Source organism: Eschrichtius robustus, chromosome X (genome assembly GCF_028021215.1).
Source record: "Eschrichtius robustus isolate mEscRob2 chromosome X, mEscRob2.pri, whole genome shotgun sequence".
NCBI lineage: Eukaryota > Metazoa > Chordata > Mammalia > Artiodactyla > Eschrichtiidae > Eschrichtius > Eschrichtius robustus.
The window spans coordinates 132,738,005-132,762,076 of NC_090845.1; the positions used below are offsets into that span (position 1 = coordinate 132,738,005).

Below are 24,072 nucleotides of genomic sequence, written 5' to 3' on the forward strand. Positions count from 1 at the left end.
GGGGTTGGGAGAGGTGAAGTGGGCTTCAGAATGGTTTTCCCAGGGTCCCTCTGTGGAGAGCGATGGGAGAACCCAAAGCCTGAAGAATAGACAAAGTATTTGTGCCCTCTCAAATTGTTTTAATAGACAAAACATGTTGTTTTCATGAATCACAAGCCTAGCAGCTCCAGTAACAGTGGCTTTCAACAATTTCTCTGAAGCGCTCAAACTGTGTGATGGATTCAGTTTCACCGGGCTTTATGTGCTATAAAAATAGAGGCTATAGAGGCTGGGTAACATTCATATCAGGCTGGTTACACTTAATCACAGAAGCACAGTGGGTGGGCTGGTTGATGCCAGCATCCCAGAGTCCTGGGGCTGACCGGGCATAGAGGGAGGGGTGCTGGCAGAGCACTGTGTCCCCCAACCTGGGGGTGTCCCTGCTTCCACCCAGGCCATGGGGCTCCGGAAGGGCCCTACCTGTTTGGAGCTCTGGGCCTAGCTTGGTCGGGGAGGCATGAGACAAGCCATAGCCACAGAGCATGTGGAACTTTCTGCTAGTTTGGAGCAGGGGGCTGCCAGAGAAAGCCTTCCTGAAGAAGCCATATCCAGTCTAAAGCTTGAAGGATGAGTAGAAATCAGTCAGGCAAAAAGAATAGAAGACAATTAAACCAGGCAGAGGGAGAACATGTGAAGAGGCCTGGAGGCCAGCAAGGCCATCATGTTTTTAAGGCAACAGAAGAAGCCAGGGTAGCAGAAGGGGAAAGACTTGTGCAAGATGAGACTGGAAAAGGTAGAGGGAAGTCAGTCCATGTAGGGCTCCCTAGGCCACACTCAGTATTGTAGTCTTTATTGGTAGTGGGAGCAAGAGGCCATGACCACGCCTATTATATTGGCAACAATCTCTCTGCCTGCTGTATGGAGAACGGGCTCAACAGGATCAAAGAGATAAGGTAGGGGGCTATGGCAGTCATCCAGGCAAGAGATGGTGATGGGATTGGCTAGGTTGGTGAGAGAGGAGACAGACAGAAGTAAACCACGGAGAAGATGTTTCCTCAAACACCGAATTACATGTTTAAGAGGTTGTATGAGGGTTCTCCAGACACAGAACCCATATGAGATACATTGATAGATATCGAGATATAAATATATGTCTCTATAGATATCTATCTCTATATAGATATAGAGATAGAGATAGAAAGAGATTGATGTATTGTAAGGAATCGCCTCAGGCAATTGCAATTATGGAGCCTGGCTGGAGTCCCAGGAAAGCCAGTGGCGTGAGTTACAGTTCAAAGGCAGGGGGAGATCAATGTACCAGCTGAAGTAGTCAGAGACAGGGGCAGAGGAAGCAAATTTCCCCTTCTTCTGCCTTTTGGTTCTATTCATAGCCCTTAATGGATTGCATGATGCCCACTTACGTTGGCGAAGGCCATGTGCATTACTCAGTTCACCAATTCAGATGTTGATATCACCCAGAGCACCAGCACAGACACATCCAGAAATCATGTTTAGCTAAATATCGGGGCACCCTGTAGTCCAGTCAAGTTGACACAAAAAAATTAACCATCACAGAAGGAACAGAACCACGCATAGTCACTGACTGGGTTGGGAGGGGGTTGGGAGGAGTCCCACATGACTCTCAGCTCTGGGGGCTCAGACAGTGGGTTAGATGGTGGGACCATTCTCCACGAAGGTAGGATAGGTTCACTTCCACTGGAGGAAGAGTAGGCTGCGGGGAGGACGTTGAGTGTGTGGTGTGGAGTGTGTCTGAGGGGAACTAAGAGGGAGGACTAGGCTGAAGCAGCAGGTAGCAGAGTCATTTGTGTTACCACAAAGATGCTAAATGAAGTCTGGGTACGGGCCCAGCAGGCCACGACAGACGTCAGACAGGCAGGGGGAAACCACTGGAGTATAGAGTCCTGGAAAGCGGGGGAGGAGAGGGTTTCTAGCAGAAGAGACAGGACAATGATACGAAATGCATCCAGGAAATCAAGTAAGATGAGTGAGGTGGGTCCATTGGATCGGGATGCCAGGAGGTCATTGGTGACCTTGGCCTGGGGCACTTTCAGTTGAGTAGTAAGCCAGACTCGAGTGAGGAGAGGAATATCTGGGAGGTAAAAGAGTGGAGACAGAGTCTGTGGTGGGGGCAACACTTTCCAGGAGTTGAGAAAGGACAGTAGCATGAGTGAGACCAAACACCATGGGAGGACAGTTGGGGTTTTTTATGTTTGTTTGTTAGTTTACCATTCAGGTCATTTTTATTCAACAATTGATGAGTTCCTACCACGAGTCAGGCAGTGCACTAAGTGCAGGGGCGACAGAGAGAGGTGAGCAAAGCCCACAAGGTCTCTGCCCTCATGGAACTGCTATCCTAGTGCTGAGAAAGATGTGGCAATGTTTCTGGGCTGAAGAGAGTCACCCTGGTGAGGGGAGTAGCCGAAGGCCCAGGAGGATGCAGAGATAGGTCACTGATAGAACTGAAGCCGGGGCCCAAGCTCGAGTGCCACCAGCTCTGCCAGCAGTGGACAGTTCATCCTTTGAAAAGAACAAGCAGTACGGTCTTGAGGACGGTGTGCAAATCCCGCAGCAGCAGCTTCAAGCTCGAACTCTGCTAGGAGCTGAGTGCCTCACATTCCGTGGCCCCTTCCCCACTGTATTCAGGTGGGATCACAAGCCACATTGCCTAGGGCCACACAGCCAGTAAATGAGGAGCCACGTGGGAGGGGTGGAGGAGAGCAGCCAGACTGCTGGCCCCGTCTTCCAAGAGTGAAGGGCAGGGCAGAGTGGGTCAGGGGCTAGAGGATGTTTGCTGGAACTCTCTTGAGCCATTTCCTCCCTCAGACCTCCTCTAGGCCCCGCCACTGAACTGCTAAGTGAACTGGCTCACATCCCGGCCCTCCATGGGCTCCAAATTGTCGATCTGTAAAATGGGGAGTACTGGGAAGAGGATCGGCTGGCTTCGTGGATGGGAGAGCTTGTCGTTAGTTTACCGGGACTGTTTCTCACTCACCCAGGGCCCTCCTCTCTGTGCCTTCCTCCAGATCAGAGGGGCTGCGGCTGCGTGTGCTTTTGAGCAGCTCAGCGTCTGCACCTGTACAACACTTTCCCCACCTCTTCGTTATTGTTGGACATTTTCCTTTGGCCCCCGACTCTCTTGAATTTTTTTTTTTTTTGACTCTCTTGAATTTTACATACACGTCACATTTCAGTCATTGGTTATGGAGACAATTGAAAGCAGATGCAGTGCTCTATGAGGAATCACCTGGCAGGCAAAGCCGAGGACTCTGCAAGGTCACCTTATCCAATCCCATCCCTGGGGAATCAGGAGAGAGGTCCTTCCCCACCCACGACAAGGGTTCCCTGCACCAGAGGCACAGCTGACCGATAGGCAAGTGCCTATGCCCTCCGGGTTCCAGAATCTACCGCCAGCTTTGTGTGGAAGGGATTCGTGGGCCAACGGAGAGACAGGAAGGAAGAAGGAACAACGCGGGCAGCGGCTGCTACACCGAGGTGGGGTGGGGTCTGGGGACAGAGGGCACGTTTCCTGTCATCATGCTCCGCTCTTGTGGGGCATGCAAAGTTATCCCTCGGGCCATCAGCCAGCAACAATCACCCTAAACTGGGTGGTTGCAGCTCCCCCTGCCTTGTCCAGGCAGCTGCTCGTCACAGGGGGAACCTTTAATAGCTGATCTGAAGGGACCCAGAGCATCTCAGCAGCACGGTTCTGCCGGTAGGCTTGTCAGCCAGATCTGGGGCTGTGTCAATGTCTTTAACTCACTTCTGCTGGAGCTGCTCCCTCCCAGACCGGACCAGAGTTCAGGAGGCGTGACCAGCATTTCCACTCAAAGCATGGAAGACTTTTCTATCAACCTGAGTCCCCTGGGAAGGCAAAGCTCTAGGGAGCACCCACCACACTCCCAGGGAAGCAGAGTGTGGCGGGATTAAGGGCAGGACCGCGACAAAACAATCCCCTGCTACTGTCGCCACAGACCCATGGACTTCTGGCCCATCTGTTTCTATCTGCCCTGGAGAGCAGGAACTCCGCGAGGATGGGGACCTCGTCCCTAGCCCCAGCGCCTGGCACCCAGCAGTCTTGACTCAAGGTGGTCATTCTGGATGAGAGAAGCCCACATGTGGAAAGCGAGGAGCTTCCTGTAGCCTCCTGCTGACGGCCCTGTCCTCAGGAGGGGTGGGTTCCAAGGGCTCCCCAGGTGGCCCTGCCGCTTATTTCCCTCTCTCTGCTCATGATGTGGCCCTCTTTCCCTGGGCCAGCTATAGTCCCTGGCGTTTGCTTTCTGTCCTTCCTGTCTTTTTAAGGAATGGAAGGACAGCTGCCAGGCTCTGTGAGTCCCCCTTCCCTTTCCCCTCTGTCTTGGGGAGGGCCCTGGGGCTCCAGGGATGACCTCAGTACCAGCTGCTTCCAGAAGCAGGAAGCAGAATTGTTTACAGGTTCCTAAGTTTCATTAGCAAGTAGAGAGGAAGCTCCCAGATGCTTGGAAGATCTGGGTTTGCAGCCAAACTCAGGCTCACTTACTGGGGCTTGAGACTAGCTGCCTGAGACTGTGCTGTGAACAGAGCTGGGGGGCAGCAGACCATCGGGCCCACTAGCTTTGAAAGGCCTCTTCCATAGAACCCCAACATAAGAAAGTGATAAAAACAGCACTGCACTGGGTAAAGAGAGGCTGGAATAGCCCTAACACACTTCCCTGAAACCATGAAACAAGTGGAAACTAGATTTTAGCCCAATCTTCCATGTGAGATGGGAAACAGCCTCAGAGCAGAGGAAGCAATTTGCCTAAGGTGCCCCAGTGTCAGAGGTAGGAGACACTCCCAGGTGTACTGACCCCGGGCCTGGGTTCCCTCTACCTCCCTCTTGTGCTTGCAAGGGAAGTGGGAGCAGGTAGCAGACATGGCTATGAGACCTCAAGCCGGTCGGGAGTCTGAGTAGAGTGCGTGGCTGGCTGAACAGCTGGGAGAGGCCAGTGGTTGGAAGGTATTGGTGGAGGCAAGTGGTCAGGCAGGCGGACAGACAGACAGACACAAGACGAGGGCAGACGGGCAGACAGGCAGGCAACAGCCCGAGGTGAACACTTGCTCTGTGGGGAGGAGGGGGCTGGATGCCCTCTAGATTTCAGCACAAACTTGCATGCAAGTAACTGGGTTTGTTTGGTCCCCAGTGAAGGCTCTAAGCTCACGATCACCTTTAGGGAAAAAGATGATATGTTTTCTTTGGAGACGCTTAGCTTGAAGGGAGGGAGAGCTTTCGCCCCCATCCCTTTCTGTTAATAAAACAGCTCTTATTTTAATAAAGATTCAAGTCCTCCAGCAGACAGTTCAGAGGAAAGAAATACAGAAGATCAATAAACATATGAAAAAATGCTCAGGTTTATTCATAATTAAAGCAATATAAATTAAAACAACAATGAGATAGAGATCATTTTTCACCCATCACAATGATGCCTTTTAGAAAGTTTCATAATACCTTCTATTGACAAGCCTGTGAAGAAACCAGCACTTTCTTCCCCTTGGTGAGGTCCCCCTTGGTGCAGCCTCTTCAGAGGGGACAATGTCAAAATTGTCAGCACACGTACTCTAGAACCCCACAATTCCACCTCTAGGCACCAGCTCTACAAAAACATGTAGACACATGTGCAAAGAGGCATGTCCAGGAATGTTCCCCGCTACATTGTTTATAAAAGCAAAAGGCTCTAGACACCCCAGATGTCCACGAGCATGTGAATAAACAGGGGTGCAGCCGTGCAGCAAAATACCGTACTGTGTTCAAATGACGTGAGGTAGATTTGTTCTGACAAGGGAGATCCCCAAGGCACATTGTTCACTTCAAAAAGTAAGTTTCAGAACAGCACGTACCTCAAACGTATGATCTCATTTATGTAAAACACTGCAAACATATACACACACACATCTAAGCCAGATGTTCTCTGCACCACTCCCCCCCACTCCCAGAGTCATCTGTCTAACCTCCATGTGGGGAAGACCTTCGGGCTCCCTGGCTCTCTTCTCTGGGAGCCTTCCACTGGGGTTTAGGTCTGTTCAGCCCACCGCTCACACTTGGCCATGGACCATCCTCCTGGCCCCCGCAAGACTCGGAAGATCACTCTGCACCCACGGTGCTCTAGCTCTTCGGGCCCCTGAAGTTGTCACACCAGACAGTGGGGGATGTGGGGAGTGTTTGGAGTAAGAGTTTGGGGCAATTTCAGAAAGAAATTATGGTGTTGGAGAGAAAAGTTTAGCATGCTAGAGAGACATGGCAAGGGGCAAGTTCAAAGTCACACAGCAAATTTAGTCTCCCACAGCCCAGCCATCCTTGGTGCCCAATTCAAGAGAGGCAGACAGGCTAAGGTGGTGAAATACCAGGGTTTCTGGGTGGCATTGGGGGCCCTAGGGATTGGGAAGGAAGTGTCCCCACCCTCTCTGCTTGACTTTAGGTGGTGGGGTCCTTTGCCACCAGGGGTCAGTTCTTCTGCATACACCTGGACCCAGTGACCCAGGGCCCAGGAAGCCCCAACTGGCCAAGGCCATTTGGTAGTCAGAGGGGAATCTGATCTGAGGTCAATAGCGCAAGGTCATGCCCATACCTATCCAGCTGACTTGACTGCTCTCACAATCAGCCACCCTGTAGGGAGGGGGCTATAAGTTCCTCCATCGTCCAATGGGGAGACTGAGGCCCATAGACTTGCTCAAGGTCAAATCTTGAACTCATGTGGAGGATGGGCAGGGCATAGGGTTGTCAGCTAAAATACAGGGTACCCAGTTAAATGTGAATGTAGGATAAACCATGGATAAAGTTTTAGTGTAGGTAAGTCCCAAATACTGCATACCTATACTAAAAAATTATTTGCTGTTTATTTGAAATTGAAATTCAGTTGGCATCCTATATTTTTATCTGTTCAGTCTGGCAACCCTGGCCTGCCTGAGACCCACGGCTCCTGCTTCCCAGGCTCCTGAGTCCCACAGAGCACACTTCTCTGCTCCTGAGGTGGCCCTCCAGAAAGCTCGGATTTCATTGCAGCTGCTCTCCTGGAGCTGGAAAGGGCTTCTCCCAGGGTCCTCAGGAATGCAGGCAGGGCCTTTGTCAGCTCTGCTCTGGACAGCTTGTTCCCAGAGCTGGACAGGTGGGGCCAGGGAGGGGGTCGGGCAGCCCACATCGTGCCACCCTCTCTAAGCGAGCCCCGCCCCTCCCCTTCCTCTCCTTCGCCCCTTTCCTTCCTCCCGTCCTCTTCCCCTCCCCCCTTTCCTCCTCTCCCTCCCACCTGGTCCCAGCTGTGCTTGCTTTCTTTTGCAAATAGCCTCCTCTTCCCCAGGGGCGCTGGGGCTGTTCCCAAGAGCTGAGGGTTCACCTTTGGTGCTTGTATGAGTCGGGGTTGTCCAGAGAAATGGAACCAATAGGATGTATGTGTATGTATATAAATGTGCATATATATGCGCGTGTGTATATAAAAATTTATTTTAAGAAATTGGCTCATGCCACTGTGGGGCTAGCAAGGCCAAAACTTGCAGGGCAGTTCAGCAGGTTGGAATGTTAGGGAGGGGTTGATGCTGCAGTCTTGAGCAGAATTTGTTCTCTGGGAAACCTCAGTCTTTGCTCTTAATGCCTTCAGCTGATTGGAAGAGGCCCACCCACATTATCAAGGATTCATAATGTCCTTTACTTAAAGTCCACCGATTGTAGATATTAACAACAGCTACAAAATGCCTTGATAACAACACCTAGACTAGTGCTTGATGGAATAACTGGGGGCCTTAGGCTAGCCAAGTGGACACATAAGCCTGACCCTCACAGATGTGGGTTTAATCAGTAGGGAAGCTGAGGGAGAATTTGAACTTAGGCCAGGGGGTGCAGGGCTGGGGACACTTGGGGCTTCAGTGGCTGTAGGCAGGTCCCTCTTCTCCTGCCCGTCCCTCCTTTGGTTCTCATGGCTCTTGTCCAGGCTGACCCAGGGCTTCGAAAAGCCATGCCCCCTGCCTGGCTAATAATCCAGAGCTGGCCTTGCAGAAGCCATGACGGGATCTAACCCTGCTTTGGCCACTGACTGACTCTGGAGTCCTGTGCCAGTCTGCCTCTATCTAGAAATGATGCCGGGTGGAGCCTACTTGCCCCCCAGTGGGGTCAAATCAGATGACCCGAGAGCCAGGGCAGTTCTCACAGGCAAAGGTTCCAAGCCTTATCACTTCTCCTAAGTTGCTTACAGAGTAGCGGGGGAGAAAGCCTCGAACCCAGCCAGCAAGATACAGCAGGAACAGAAGGTGCTGGGTCCAAGGCTTGAGCCCAGAGAGGGAGTCTGGCTCCACCCCCACGTCCAGGTGTATCTTCGTTGAGCTCCTACCCCTCAAAGAGCTGATTTGCCAAGTGTCTCCTCTGTGCCCTGCTCCCTGTGCATTCTTGGCCACAGCTTACAAGCGAACAACTGGTTATGATGGCAGGAGGACCCCCGAACATCAGAGAAGACATAGAAATGTCCACGGCTGAAGAGCTGGTTCCTGGAAGCCAAGGGCATAGCTAAGAGCACGTGATCCCAGCAGGTTAGGATCCCCTGTAATGTCCCTTTCCTTGGGTGTCTGCACCTGTGCATGTGTGTTGGAAAACGTGTGGGTGTGGCTAGGCAGACACTCATATATGCGTGTATGTGTGTTTGCATGTATGTGTGATACATGTGTGTGTCTGTGCCTTGGTGTGCCTACACATATATTTGTGGTTTGAGTGACAGGGGAGTTGGGGAGAAAGGGATTGATGATGTGAGCATTTTGTGGTCTGTGAGGGAGGAGGTTGTGACCAACATCCCGCCCCCCGCCCCCCGCATCCAAGCCACCAGTGTGTCTATTGGAAAACATTCAGAAAGCTCAATTTATAAGATCAATCAAATCAACTCTCTCTCCTAACCCTCCAAAGCCGCCTTCTGCCCTTTAGAGTAAAATCCAAACTCCTTATGATGATCTACAATATCCAAACAAGATCATCTCTTCAATAGACTTCCTGCTGTGGCATGCTGACCCACTCCACTGTGCCTTTATGCCTGTCCTTATAACACCCCAAGAGTGTTTCTTCTTCACAGCCTTTGTGCAATGTGTTCCCTCTGCCTGGAATGCTCTTTCCCCAGATTTTCCATGGCTGGACTCTTTTTCTCTTTCAGGTCTCTGCCTCAATATTGTTTCTGACTTTTCTAGAAGTAATCCCTTCCTTCTGTCTTGTTATCCTGTTTTTATCGTTTTGGGAGCATGTATGTCTTGATCTGAATCTACACTGGTGGACTATTTTCTGCCCCCTCCCCCATTCTCTCTACCCAGAGGTGGTCAGTTTCTTGATTGTTGCGATCTTGTCTCTTGGGCATTGCTGGCTTTTTAATAAGCTAGCCCAGATATTGACACTCAGTCAATACTTGCTACATTTTGAATAGACGAAGAAACTGAGACCTGGGATTAGCCAGTAGACATCAGTGAATGGGTGTTGAGTGATTCCTAAGAAGTTGGGAGACCCTATCCTTTTTCTGGTGTGTTCTGTGCCCATGAAGCCTTGGTATAGCCTCTGTGGGTGTTCCTGGGTCCTCTGTTCTTCACCCTAGAAATGAAGGAGCATGGATCCCAGTCCCTGGGTGTTTCTCAGCGGCAACAGAAGTTGGATCTAAAGGCTGCTGGCTCTGCTGCGGTTTGGAATATGGCTGCAACCTGGTCCAAGAAAGTGGTACTGTGTGGGGCCCTTGGAACTTGGTGGCTGGGCTGGGTTTGGGAGTACCAGCTCTAGTCTGAAGATGGTAGGTCGAGCAGGGCCAGATGTTGACTTTGGGGGAAGGACGAAGCTCCTGTGTACTAGGCAGGCAAACGAGGACAGCGAGGTCCAGCAAGAGGTCAGGGCCATGATTTATTTGGCTGGCAGTTCAACCTAGAGTCCAGAATGCCTGAAGCACGCATTGCTTGGGGAGTGCATATATACTTTACTGTACAAAAGTCCAGGGTGTGTGAAATGACACTTTCTTTTATTAATAAATGAATAAATATATCTATGTTTATGTATGTACATCTATATATGCATATTTTCTCTATATATCTATATTTTATATCTATTTCTATGTATAATTATTTATTTCTACATAAAATATATAAGAATAATTTTATATAACTATATATAAATATGTAAATATAGATATGCATATAAATATATCGATATTTATATCTTAGGGCTGGGACAAGGGTAAGGCAAGTGAAATTCATATGCTCCCTGGTTATTAGGAAATCCAGTCAATTGAATCTGAGTATATTGTGGCCAGTCCTTTAAGCTACATTCAATTTGAGTGAGGGAATGTTCTAGAAAAAATGGTGGCTATACTGTTGCAAAGGTTACCAGGGAAAGGCAACCGGGCTGGAAAGGAGGGAGAACTGATGTTCTAGAAAATCACCTGACTTCCATTGTTCTGTAATGAATCTTTTAAGCTACACTCACCATCTGAAGGAACGTTCTAGAGAAAATGGTGGCCACGTTGTTGCATAAAATACGGTGGAAAGGCAGCCATCTTGGGGAGGAGGGAGACCTGACTGTTCTAGGAAACTACTTGAGTCTGGTAGTTCTGTGGCTGATTCTGCTAGCTACATTCACCTTGGATGAGGGCAAGTTGCAGAAACATGGTCGTTTTACCGTTGCAAAGGTTACTGGGGAAAGGCAACCCCTCCCGAGAGGAGGGAGACCTGACTGTTCTAGGGGATGTTACAATAAATGCTGATATGGTTCCACCCCCAATGAATAAAGAGAAAGAGAGCTCTCAGGTCACAGACCTCCTGGGAATGAAAACAAGCCAGAAATATTGAACTGGATTCATGTGTCCTAAGGCTGAACTCAAATCAAGATGCTAGGGGGATTTAATTAACCTCTGAATTAATTAAAGTTACCTCTTAGGACCAGAGGAGTCCACCTTTAAAAACTAGAGTCCTTATATTGAATTTAGAAATTAAGTTTGGACATTTAGAATTAAATTTCTCAATTCTACTTATTTACTCATTATTTATTTTTGAGTAAAAAAAGTTAATGGAACTCTTATTGCCTCTGAGAGAACCGCAACCTGAAAGAACAAAAAATTCATAATACTGTTCTGTTCATTGGGGGGAAAAAATGTAGTGTGCCTTACAAAGTGCATGAAGATAAAAATAACAGTTTTGGAAATAATTAACAGAGGGAAGCTGGGACTTGCTGCAGTTCATAGATTTTCCTAATCTCCGTCAAATGTAAATAAAAATCTGATGTTTTACAGTGTATATCATTCTAAGTAGAGGGTTTCTAAAATTAAAAGCAAAAGAGTGAAAACACAACTCTTTTTGGACAGTTAGACCTGTCATCTGATGGATGATCATAAGTTATCATTGAGCTTACAGGTGTTGTTAAATTAATTCTTATGATATTGATGTGTTAAAATATATTATCTCAAACAAACAAACGAGCAAGCACACCCGAGTCACTGATCCTTATTTTGCCTTCAACTCTCGCAAGAAGCTTTTTCTCCTTCTGATCCCAAGATATAGGAAAATCAAGGGGATAGTGTGGAAATTGTTCTAGGAGAAAACTCTCCATCTAATTCCCCATTATAGTCCTGGAGTCTTGTTGACATGCACTGTCCTTTTAATGCTATTTCTGAGATGTCTTAGGAAGAAGAAGAAGAAGAGGGAGAAGAAGGAGGGGGAGGGGGAGGAGGAGGAGGAGGGGGGGGGAGGGGGAGGAGGGGGAGGGGGAGGGGGGGAGGAGGAGAAGAAGAAGGAGGTGAAGAAGAGGAGGGGGAAGAAGAAAATAAAATAGTGTGGCTCTGAAGTACTACTGTTCACACACACACACACAAAATCATACAAATATCTGTGTGCACTTTTGAGAAAAAGAAATGCTGTCCTATCACAACAAATGGAGCATGGTGGCAAAGTTCCTATGAAAATCCTTTAGAATCCTTTAGACAGAAAATGTTCACCTTGCACTTTAACATTTTCTAAGGAACAGAGGAGGGCTGCAGGTCTTTCTCAGGTGACAGGTGAGCCTTACTTGTCTATTGCCTTCTAAGAATGAGGCAAATAGAAGAGGCAGCCCAGAACGCTGAGTCTGGGTGAGGCCTGTCAGATGGCAGGTTCTGCTTTGGCTGTCCTGCCCGGTATCCTTAAGCACTGCAATTCATAGGGTCCTACTCTGAGGCACCATCACCTCTGCTTTCCCGCTCATTTAGTTCAGGTTTGGGCTTGAGGGTAGGTGCCCGGCTGCCTACCAGATGGGATGAGAGCCGTGGGTGACTGTTCCATGTCCAGACCTTCAGTTAGTGCCCCTGTTTTCCACCTCAGTCCTCCTCCACCCTAGTGGCCCTGCAGACTCCAGGTCTGGGTCCCCTCGGAGGGCTGCCGGGAAGGGAGCTCCTTGCTCAGCTCTCCCCATTTGCTTCCAAGAGCCACGAGCCAAGCAGAGGCCTGCTTTGCTCGGTTTCTTTGTCGGCACTTTCTGAATTCCACAATCTTGTTGAGTGCTTTCATTCTTCATTGCCTCTCCCGTTATCTTGTTTCTTACGGGTTTATACTATTTTCCTGTCTTTGCTGTCACTTTAATGGAGTCTTAGGTGGAAGCAGTGTCAAAAAGGAGAGGCATGATAGTGTCATGGTTAAGAGCACAGCCTCTGGAGTGAAACGTCCTGGGTTCAATGACTGCTCTGCTACTTACCAGCTGCGTGACTTGGGCAAGTTATTTGCCCTCTGCGTCTCAGTTTTCCTATCTTTCAAAATGAAGTGATAGTGATACCCCTTTCGAAGGGTCATGATGACGATTTAATGACTTGGTATTGGCAAGTGCTTAGAGGATGGTCCCTGGCATGTGGTAAGTGTGTGTTAAACAAGCAGCTGGTGAAATAGTTCCTCCTGCACTGGAATCCTAGAGCTGAGATTTGACCCCAGGCAGGTCAGACATATTCTGCTCCTCTGGCCCACACTGGCTCTTCAAGGCATGAGACCCCTCTGACCCCAGAGCTCTGGGCCAGAGACCCCCAGTCCCAGGAGTCATTAGCGGATGGATCAAAACGAAGGCTGTGGGGATTACTGGGCTCGCCCTGGTTTCCCAGTAGCCAGGGTTCTCTCCTGAGCTCTGGCGCTTCCTGTGTGCCCTTGGGAACTGTGGTCACCTCGCTGGGCCTCAATTCACTTGGTTCTGAAAGTGAGGTTTTCCTCCCCCCTTCAGTGCTTGCTCAGGCTCAGCCGATGTCTGTGTGTCACAGTGCTGGCAGAGGACAGCTACCCGGGAAGGGGAGGACTGCAGGCCGACAGGCTCTCTGTCCAGAGAAGCTGGACACTGTCCCCACCTTACCCTCCTGCCTTCATGGCCCTCCTGTGCATCCTGGCAGGCCCGGCCTGGGACCACCGGAAGCTCTGAGTCTCTGTCTTTTCTTCCTTCCCAGCAACCCGGAGGCAGATATGGTCGCTGAGATCGGCCTGGAAGAGCTAAATGGACTGGAGATGGAGGTCATGAGAAGACAGGTGAGTGTCCAGGACCCACTTGGAGGGTGGAGGCAGAATCATGGTGTCTTGGGGTGGCCTTGAGGATGCGCAGCCTCTCCAATCATCTTACCGTCTAGCACTGGAGGCGAAGTCGGGCTCGCCTCCCCTTCCTCGCAGCCGTCTTGGCTCGTGTCCTATTTTGACGCCCGGCCTCAACCCTGTCTCTCTCCCTGAGATGCGGGAAGGGAGGAGGGGAGGAGAAAAGGAGGAGGAAGAGGGGACGTCAGAGGAGAGGAGAAGTCTATGCAGAGAGAGCAGGCCAAGAGGTCTGAGCGAGGGGTTGCCTTCATTCAGACAAAGTCCAGGCCTCCTCAGGAAGAGACCCCAGCAGGCATGGGCGTGGGCATGGAGGGGCACCTTCGCTGGTGGCCCTCTCTGGCCCCTGCGTGTCACCCCATCCTGGGGCCCTCCCTCTGGTGCTGCTGTCCCCACACCTTTCCCGGCTCCCCCCGGCACAGCTGGGACGGGCTGGCTTCTTCCGGACAACGGGAAGGACACCAAGGTCGGGGCGAGGCGGCCGGGCCTGAGAGCACAGGCAGCCCAGCCCCGGGGTCCCTCTGGGCCCACCCCAAGCCCCTGGTCTCAGCTGCTCTGCTTCCTTCTTGCCCAGAGACACTTTGGCCTCCCAAAGGGCAGCAGAGGCCCTTCCTGTGCTAACGTCCTACTTTTCCCCCCACCGGTGTGCCGTGGGGTTCCCCGGAAGAGACTTGCTCACTGCCAGCTCCGGTCCCTCTGCAGCTGCATGTGATCACCGGGTGCCACCTGGCACCACAGGGAAGCCGTTTTCTTCACCATGCTGTTGTTCACCGGCATCGCCAACCTCTGGCTGTGCAGCTGGAGCCCTTCCCTCCTCCCCGTCTTCCCTCCTCTCCCTCGGCCACCCCTGCCCAACCTCCTTCCAACTCTCAGCAGCCATCAGCAGCATCAGGGCCATTTCCCAACTCTGCCGGAGGGAAGCCCTAGCTGCTGGAAGGGGGAGGAAGTGTGGAATTCCAAAGGTCTGAATGGGCTGAGATGCAGCCCCTTTGGAGCGCGAGGAGGGTGGCTTCCTGTCCCCACAGTAACACCAGTGGGAGGTGCTTCCTGCTTGCCTGCCAGGGCTCCATGGTGACCATCTTAGAGCTAGACCTTGCCTCCGGGCCCTCAGTGTCCCTTCTGTTCCATCCTATGCAGGGGCTTGGCTGCGTCTTCCCCGTTTTCTTCAGTGTTGTGCGCAGGGTTCTGCGCAGAGAATGTTCTCAATAAAAGTTCAGTGATAGCAGCAAACACTGGTGGCTGAGCTTCTTGCACCCGGGACTCACGTGGGGACAGCCCCTCTAGACAATGACCCTGGTTCCCTCTTCCCAGCCCCTCCTCCCTCCCCGTCGCCAGCCCGGCCGGGGGCCTCCTGAGGGGCAGGGTTTGGCAAGGTCCTGCCTGTGCAGCTCCCACCAGCGACAGCTTACGGTGAAGCGGTTCTGCAGCAGTAGCTTGTCCTGGTCGGGTGTTACGGGAACTCAATCAGAGGAATCTCCTGGACAGGAACAGAAACTTTTCCATTTGTTCGGGAGGAAATTGAGTCCCAGAGAGGGGAAACATGGCCCCGGGGTCATCTAGCAAGACCGAGACAGGGTTGGGTCTAGGATGGGGTCTCCTGAACCCATCTAGGGTCTAGGGCTCAGCCTGCCTCCTACAGACTGGTCGGGGACCAGCCCTGACTTGGCTCTGGAGGCTGGATGGGAGGCCACACAGAGGGCCTTTGCACCCTTCTCCCCTGTGTCCACAGCCCTTTAACATTCACCTCATACAGGACAGATTGCTGGGTAGGGCAGTGGAACTTGGCCTAAGAGGGCACGAGTGTCACTGCTTGGGGCCTGGCCTCAGGGCAAATGTACTGGGCTGCAGGAGGCCTCCAGAAGAGCTACTGCTCTTTCCCTGGGACCAAAGGATAAACACACATTTCTCGGGGGCAAGGACCTAGATCATTACATTGTCATTGGCTTTAGTGGCTAAACGGACCTTACCCAAGCCCCCAAGTGTCTGTCAAGGCTTCTCCATCTATAAAGGTGAGAGAGTTAGTTACTAGATATAAACTAAACATGACCCTGTGTGTGTGTGTGTGTGTGTGTGTGTGTGTGTGTGTGTGTGTGAGAGAGAGAGAGAGAGAGAGGGAGAGAAAGAGAGCACAAGTGAGGAGGGATGGTGAGAGGGAGAGAGACTGAGTCCTTGAGCCTGCTCTGCCCCTGCCCCGCCCCTCTCTGGCCCTCAGTGGGACCCACACAATGAGGGAGTTCCTGAGCCTCCGGGGCCCGTGGTACTTCTGGGAGCAGGGTGCGGGTCTCCTGTCAGCCTTGTGCCGTCCACGCACATGGCTGCTGGAGCTCGGGCTCTGCTGAGAGCAGAAGCAAGAACATTTGGTGAAGAAACAGTTGGAAGATTCCCTCTCTGGTCCCAGAGAAGAGAGGGTACTGGGGTGCCAGAGGAAGACCCCTGCAGAATGGGGGGAAGGCAGTGCCCGGACACAAGTGCTTCTAGTCAGGAGAGCCAAGAGGCCCAGGGAGGACCCTGCCAAACGGGCCCTGGAGCCCCAGGAATCCCCTGAGGACCTGGAGGAAGGCCGGGCTGCCTCTTTGCAGGCCACCCGTCCACCGCCCGCCCTCAGGTGCCTCTCCTGAAGCTACTCCTTTCTTCTGCTCCAACCGGGCCATGCAGGAGCGCTCAGAGGAAGGGAAGACCACTGCGGGGCTGGGCAAGGTCTACCCTCTGGGACGTGGGAGTGCGTGTGTGTGAGCGGGCACAGACATGTTTGCAGGAAAAGTCTGCTTGAAAATATGTTGTGAAACAACGGTTCACCCTTGGGAGCACTGTAGCTGAGGTGCAAACAAACAGTGTGGAGGCCCCTGGAGAAACGAACGCCTCCCGGGCTGAGTGAGCAAAGGTGGAGCCCTGGCCTGGGCCCCGGCTGCCCCTCCACCCCTGTGCTGTGACTGCTCGCTGCTCCTAGCCCTGCCTGCCTGCTCCAGCCCCAGAGGCCTCCAGAGGGCGGAGCCGGAGCTGCTCCAGGCTGGCTCCTCCGCGGGGCTCCACGTGTGCCTCCCCCCCCCCCCCCCTGCTACAGTCCACCTGGAGCACCTGTCCCCTTGATGCCATTTCCCTGCCAAGCTGCTCTGGCCTCGCCCAAGCGCTTCAGCATGAGCCCAACCCTTCTCCCAATAAGCCTTGAACTTCCTCACGGACAAGCTGGACCTGCGGGGGAGGGGAGGGACCCATTCATAGCTGGGGCAGGGGAGGGGCTTCTCGGCAGCATGTTGTTTAGCGCCCCTCTGCGAAACTTCCCATGGGTTGCCCAGGCTTGGTGTACGCGGCCATTCCCCCTCTGGATCAGGAGCTGCTTGAGGGGCAGGGCAACCTTCCATTGCCTTCTGCACCTGACACCCAGCAGAAGTAAAGGGCTGGCGGGATGGGCTCTGCCCAGGGTCCCCAGGGAGCAATTGTGGCCTAATTGCCTCCTGAAGGGAGGGCTGGGTCTTGCCCCCTTTCCCTTCCCCAACCCTGGCCCCTCTTGGAGGCCAAGTCCAGGGAACCCTGGAGGGGAAGGAATGGATTCCCCCCAACCCTGCCCCACCTCGGGTACCTCTTGTCTCTCCCAGGTTTCCCCCGTGGTTTGCCCTCTGGCCAGGGAGGTAGGCTGGGACTGTGGACACGGCCCGGCCCGGAGGCAGGTGCATGGCGGCGGTGAGCAGGTGACTCTGGGTCCCCAGACACAAAGCCCTGAGCAATATGTGCTCTATGTAAGGGAGGCCTCCTCGGGGAGCTTGGGAGGGGCTGGCTCTTGGGTCTGGGCAGACCAGCAGCTTCCACAGCCAGGCAGCCTGGCATCCAACCCTCACCTGCTGGCAGCCTGGGGTGTGCAGGGCCCACAGTGAGAAGGTCAGGCGTCCAGCCAGCGGGCAGTACAACTTCTCCAGTGGGCAAGTGCCGCTCTGGGACTTGCCTCTCCGCTTTGCCTCAGCTGTGGGCATGAGCTCCTCTGGGCCACTGCCGGCCTCGGGCAGGGTGGGCAGCTCTTTGACTGAGAGGCTGTGAGCTGCTTGGGGGTTCGGGGACCCCACTGGCCTGGGGACAGGAGCACCGGGAGGTCTCTGCTGGCCGCAGGTGCCGATGAGTCCCCGAGGGCTCGTCTCTGATTGGAAGCTTCTCGGACGGACCAACAGATGCTGACTGTGGCCAAGACGTCTTGCCTCTGAAGCCGTCTGACTGGTGAGGAAGGGCCGGTGGCCTCCATAGGGTCGGGGTTAGAGCCCGTGAACGTGTGTAGGCCCTAGAGCTGGGCTTGACATGGGCCTTCGTGTGCCTGGTCTGCCAGGGAGCTGAGCGAAAGTGGCTGTGTGGGGAGACTTTGTCCCTTGTCAAAGTACACGAATGCAATCTTGGGGACTTTAGGAGCACGGAGGCACTGTGTGTGATGCTAGGCTTGCCTCAAGGCAGCTGAGCCTTTGCTCCAAGCCTTTTCCAGCCACCCTCCCTGCCACCCTCCTAGGGGACAACGGAGGGGCCAAGAGCCTGCCTGGCCAGGAGGGGTGGGGTGGGAGAGAGGGAGGAGTCTGTGGGCCTCACCACCTGCATCCGCCCCCACCGCCTGCCTGGTCCAGGACACTTCTGGGCATCCGAGCCTCAGAGCATGGGGACCGTGCCACTTGGAGCCCCTTGGCTCCCTGCCTATGAGGAGTAACGGATGTAGGAGTTGGGTTATATATATGGTGCTTCTCCCATAAACCCTGTTGGGATTGTAGCCTTTGCTTTCAGCCCTTCGAGCTGCAGCCTGGCCTCCTCAGGACAGCCTCAAAGGAGAGCGCCTGCCGCACGCCTCTCAGGCTTTGGGGGCCAGCGCCTTTGCCATTTCTTTTTTGAATTTTATTTTATTTATTTTTTGCCATTTTGACAAATGCATCTGCAGTGAAGCCATTAGAGCTTCTGTCTGAGGGACGATTCCGGAGCCAGCCAGCAGGCCTGGGGCAGGGATAGGCTTCCCATTTTGGCTGTCCAGCTGAGCTTGCCACGCATCTCAGCTTGAGCCCAGACCAGCAAGTAGCAGCTCCATCCATGTCAGACTGTGGCCAAGGGGAGGCAGCTAGTGTAGGGGCAGCCAACTCTGTATATCTCCTGCCAAGGTCTGGGCCCTGCTGTTGGCGGAGCATGGGCAGAGCACTTAGTGGGTTTGAATGCCCACATACAGAGTTTGAAATTTATTATATAGATGAACTTTCAATCCATTCAACGAGTACCTGACACTATCCTTAGTCCTGGGACCCAGCAGGGAACAAGGCACTCCTGGTCCCTGCTCACACAGATGTAATCATCTTGCGGGGGACAGAAAGTAAGCAAATAAATCATTGTGAAGACACGATAAGTCTAGGATACAAATGAAGAATGCAAAGGTGAACATGAAACAAGGTGTGGATTTGGGAATGTGCAGAGCAAGTTTAGGGAATTCATTCATTCATTCACACATCTAAAACATGTATGTGCTTGCCATGGGGCTAGGCTCTGGGGATTAATGAGAAAATGAAACATACAAGTCCCTGTCCTGATAAAGTTTATTTCTAGGGTGAGGGCATCTGTCCACGGGTTTTAGAAGCAGGAGAGACAGATAGATCCAGGTGTGGACTGACTGAACTCACCCTGGTGGTGTGGAAGGTAGAGGAGAGGATGGGCTGGGGCCAGGCCTAGGGCAGCAGCAGTCAGGATAGACAGAGAAGAAAGTACCGGAGAGAGATTTCAGCAGTAGAACCAACAGGATTGGAGAATGGGGAGGGGGTGTCAAGGATTACTCCTACCTAGGTTTCTGGAGTGAGCGCAGGTGGGGAGAGATGTGCCTTTCTCAAGATAAGGCACTGGGGAGATAGATAGGAGCTGGGGCCGGGGTCAGAGGGTCAGGTCAGTTTGGGACATGTTGAGTCCAGGAGTGGCTTCTCAGTGAGGACAGCAGGGGCTGGGGGGATGGGCTGCTGTCTCTAGGGTGCCGTCTGTCCTAGGAGGAGCCTCCCCTGGGGTGCGGGCTGACTGTGGCTGATGTCAGATACCCTGCCCCAGTCCTATCTTTATCTGTAAAGAAATAAAGCCTCTGGTGGCAAAAGCAGCCCAACCTTGGAAAGTTTCTGATGTAATGGTGTCCACACTAGAGGCTCCAGCCCCTTGTCCGTATGTCCCACTGGAGATTTCATTCATTCAAAAAATAGTGGTCAAGCATCTTTTTCATGGAGGTGCTGGCCTCGAGCCTGACCTCAAGGTGGCTGATGATAGCCAGAGGTGAATTGGCATCAAGGAGCCACGCCTGCCCAGTGAGTGCCAGGCCCTCACTCCACCTGCAGCTTGGGGCTGCCTATCCTCAGCTCCTGCAAGTCCCCTTCTCCACAGCTGAGCCCCTTCCAACTGTCCCTCCAGGCCTGGGGCACAAGGGGTCACTGCAGCTTCGGCTCCACCCTCAGAGTCAGCCCTGAGAGCCTGCTGTGCCTGGTGCAGAGCTGACCTAGTTCTCCTCTTGGTACTCATGCCCAAGTCCCTGGCTCTGTTCACCTTCCAGGCTGGCCCTGTGGTTGAATGTGCTTTGGGAGCCAGATCGCTTAGGTGTGAATCTGTAAAATGGGGCTAGTAATAGCATCAGCCTTGCCAGATGTTTGTGAGAATTAAATGAGTTAACTTAGGTCAAGTGCTAGCGGCAGTGGTAGCTGCTCAATGAACGAGGAGTTGCCCCCTACATCCCCACCCCCCATTCCAGCTTCCTCTTGGCTCTCCTTGTCTGTGTCTGCCTGCCTGTCCACCTCCCTGCCACCCATGACGTGCATGACCCTCCCCTTGGCACGGTTCTCTGCCTGCTGCCCAGGACTTTTTCTACTGCAATGGCCAGAATTGCTACTAGCACATGATTTGCAATATGTGGCAGCATGAAAGAAAGGGAGGAGTTAAGGATGACCCTAAGGTTTTTTGTGTTTTTTTTTTTAAATTTTATTGGATTATCGTTGATGTACAATGTTGTGTTAGTTTCGGGTATACAGCAAAGTGATTCAGGTATACATATACATATATTAATTCTTTTCCAGATTCTTTTCCCATGTAGGTTATCACAGAATATTGAGTAGAGTTCCCTGTGCTATATAGTAGGTCCTTGTTGGTTTTTGACTTGACTAACTGGGAGAAGAGCATTGCCTTTGTTGAGTTGCTGACGAGTACTGGCGGATAAGGTTTTGAGGGGAAGATCAAGTACTCGGTTTTCGACATATTCAGCCTGAGATTCGACATCCAAGTGGTAACGTCAGGGAGACAAGCTGGAGTTCAGGAGAGAGGCTGGGCAGGTGTTATAATTTGCAAGTCATCAGTATACAGATGTGTTTAAAGCCAGAAGCCTGGATGAAGAAGTGACAAAGAGAGAAAAGATAAGGAATCTACTCAATCACTGAGTTCAGGACACTCCAAAGTTTAGAATTAGGAAAGAGGAGGCAGTTTCTTCAGAGGACACTGAGAAGAAGTGGCCACTGAGGCAGGAGCAGAGCCGGGAGCATGGAACCCATTATGTCAAGAAGGAGAGAGTGCCTGACTTGTGTCAAATGCTGCTGAGAGACAGAATAGATGTGGGCAGAGAATTGACTCTGAGGGTGAATTGTGTTCCTGGTTTTTCTCTCTTATTTTGGGAGCAACACTGAGGTCAGAGACTCTGCCAGACTCACCTTTCTCAGCTCAGCACCTTGCAGAGACCTGGTGCACACCAGGTGCCTTGACCATACGCGTGGAATAGATGAATGGCTAAAAGAGGACTGGGCAGCAGTGAGATTTGAATGAGCCGCAGACTGGAAGGTAGTAGCTCTGGCTTCGAGCCTTGGTTGTATTTCCAGCTTGCTCCTTCTCTTCCTGGCCTTAGCATCTCTGAAGGAATCATCATCAGAATGCTTTTAACCAGCATCCAAGAGACTCCCTGGACCAGGCTGGTGTTTCTATAAAACTCTTGGGCTGGTTGGTCAACTAGTGGATGATGAGAAGGGAGGCCCAGAAGTGCACTACGATTGATGTTGGGCTTTTTACAGAATTAGGGTGCCTTACCCTTGGTTTGTAAGCTTCCCTCCTATCTGGGTCCCCTGCCCATCTCTCTTCTCTTTGCCAACTACACATCTGCTGTCTTCCTCACGCAGCCTAGCCCTGCCCTCACACTTGCTTGGTTTCTCCAGTGCATTCCTGCAGCAGCTATTGCAAACCTTCTGGCCTCCTGCAACGTCCGCATCTACCACTGCCTGATGCCTCTGAAGATGAAACCCCCTCCCATTTTGCTGAGAATGCTGGGGATTGGCATGAGTGAGCTTCTTGACCTGTCTCTCACTGTTCCCCTACCCCCATCTAACATGTCTGCCTATCACCTCCTTCCCCTCCTGGCCTGTTCATCAGGGACCCCTCCCCTCTGCATTCTTCATAAGTCACCTCTCACCTCCTCCGGAACCTGGACCCACCCATTCTATCCATCTTTCATGAGCTCCAGCCCTAACTGGGGTTGGTCACAAGCACAGATATTTTCACCATCCCTCCTCAAAAACCTTTCCACTTGCTTTACTATCTCCTTTGTGTGAAAGGAGTCTGAAACCCCACAGACAGCCCTCTCTACCAGCACTCCTTGAGGCTGCTCGTGATGAGCTCACCAGCGAGGTCCCTAGTGTTCGATGCAGGGCCGCTCCAGCTCTCATCTCAGGGGGAAGACGGGTCAGGCTCTGCCGGCAGCCCTGCTCTCCTGATGTGGCCCTGCAGGCTCTTCGCTCCCTGAGACTCCGTCTCCTGGGGCCTGTCCTCCGCAGTCTCCTCAGGACCCTCCCCCCAGCCTTGCTCTCATGCTATGGTGGGGCGAAGGGTGACGCTCATCCCCTCTCAGAGCTTTGACTGCCAGCAACCCAGGTGGTGTCCACGTCTCCCCTCCAGTCCAGACCCCAGTGAGTGCTGGGCTGGTCAGAGTCTGCTGCAGCAGGCCTGGAGAGCGACTCTGAAAGCTCGAGACCAGGCCGGGGACTTGGGGACAGAGGGCAGTGAATGGGAAGATTTTTGACACTTTGTAGGGGGGACAATCAACCGAGAACGGAGGCTGCTTGGAGGGGATGATTGAAGGTTTTTGGCTTGGGTGACTGCGTAGAAGACAGGCCCCTTTCTGAGTTGGGAAACTGGAGGAGAAGCTGATTTGTAGGTGAAAAATGTCAAGTTCAGTTTTAGGTAGGTTGGGTTTGAGGCACCTCAAAGAAGAAGGCAGCTATCCCTGGTGAGAGGTCTGAGGGGGCATTTCTCATGAAGGGACATGTGGGTGGCAGAGCAGGCGGGGCAGCCAGGCAGAGGAAAGAGCCTGTTCCTGGCGGAGAAGGAGCAGGGATCATGGGAGAGGAATCCGTCTTGGTGCCAGAAACTTAGAGAGGGCATAAACGTTGTCATGTGCCCCCAGGGCTGTCCCGCTTGTGGGCTCAGTGCCACTGCTACTGGGGATGATCAGTAAGGAGGGGAGGGGTCCAAGCGGTGGCAGGCAGGGCCAACGCTGGCTCTCTATCAGCAAGGGGCTGTCCCAAGTCCTCGGCCTGGCGTTTGCAGCCTCCCTGGGTGGCCTTGGACTCCTCTGCCCTATTGCTGCAAGCATAGCTCACTCTGTACTCCGGGTCCACCCTCCCACACCAGTGTCCCCTCCATCCCTGCAGTGAACTTGACCTTCACTGCCCCTCTTCTACGCCTGCCGTTCATCCCCTGAACAGTGCTCTAATGTGTTCCACTCTGGGCCTGAGTTCCAGCCCCTCTTCATCTTCAGGCTTCCAGGAGGCCAGCACCGAAACCTGATCAGTGCAAGAGGCCCCAGCTTTGTTTGCATTGCCTGGAACTTTCTGTCTCCATGGTCAGCCACCTCTAGGGTCCAAGCAGGGACTCAGGGATCCAGGTTCCTCTCCCTCGGGTTCCCTCATTAGCATCCTGGTGCCACAGCCCCACAGCAGGCGAGTGGCTCTGCGGCTGCTTGTTATTACCGCTCACCGCAGAGCGTGACGTGACTGCCATCGCCATGGTGATGGCTTCAGAAGCCGGAACAAGCTTTGGGGGGGGCGGGGTTGGGGGGATGAGCTCCAGCAGTAGGGAATCCGCGGGGTGGGCTCATCATTTCTGCCCAAATCTGGTGGGGCATATGCCTCAGCAGGGGAGAGCAATCCTATCCTCCCTGACCCCATGCAGAACACACGGTGGAACACCATCTCCTGTCTCTCTTCTGGATTTTTCCCTCTCAGGATGCTTCTTCTCAGTCCATTTTGTGGATAACTCTTCCTCTGCTCAATTCTTAAATGTTGGGGTTCTCAGGATTCTTCCTGCGTGGCCTCACCCACTTGTTCTCCCTCACTCCACGCACCGTCTTCTCCAGACTTCTCCACCCTTGCTCCCCGTCTAATCCAGTGTCCACCTAGCAGCCAGAAGGATCTTTCTCGAATATAATGCCGTCCTTGTCATGCTCCTGCTCAGCCCTTACAAGGCTCCCCATAGCCCAGAGGAGAGAGTCCTGATTTGGACCACTGCCTGTAGAGCCCATGGGACCTCTCCCTT

At 52.7% G+C, this 24,072-nt stretch overlaps 1 protein-coding gene across 1 annotated transcript; it reads left to right on the forward strand.

Moving 5' to 3' along the window:
• The first annotated feature begins 8,420 nt into the window (after window positions 1–8,420).
• Window positions 8,421–16,623, forward strand: FATE1 (fetal and adult testis expressed 1). Its single transcript, XM_068532715.1, is given in 7 exon segments — window positions 8,421–8,526; window positions 9,564–9,687; window positions 13,401–13,479; window positions 14,249–14,328; window positions 15,749–15,810; window positions 16,142–16,249; window positions 16,484–16,623. Coding segments are annotated over 7 exon segments (699 nt in total).
• The last annotated feature ends 7,449 nt before the right edge of the window (window positions 16,624–24,072 follow it).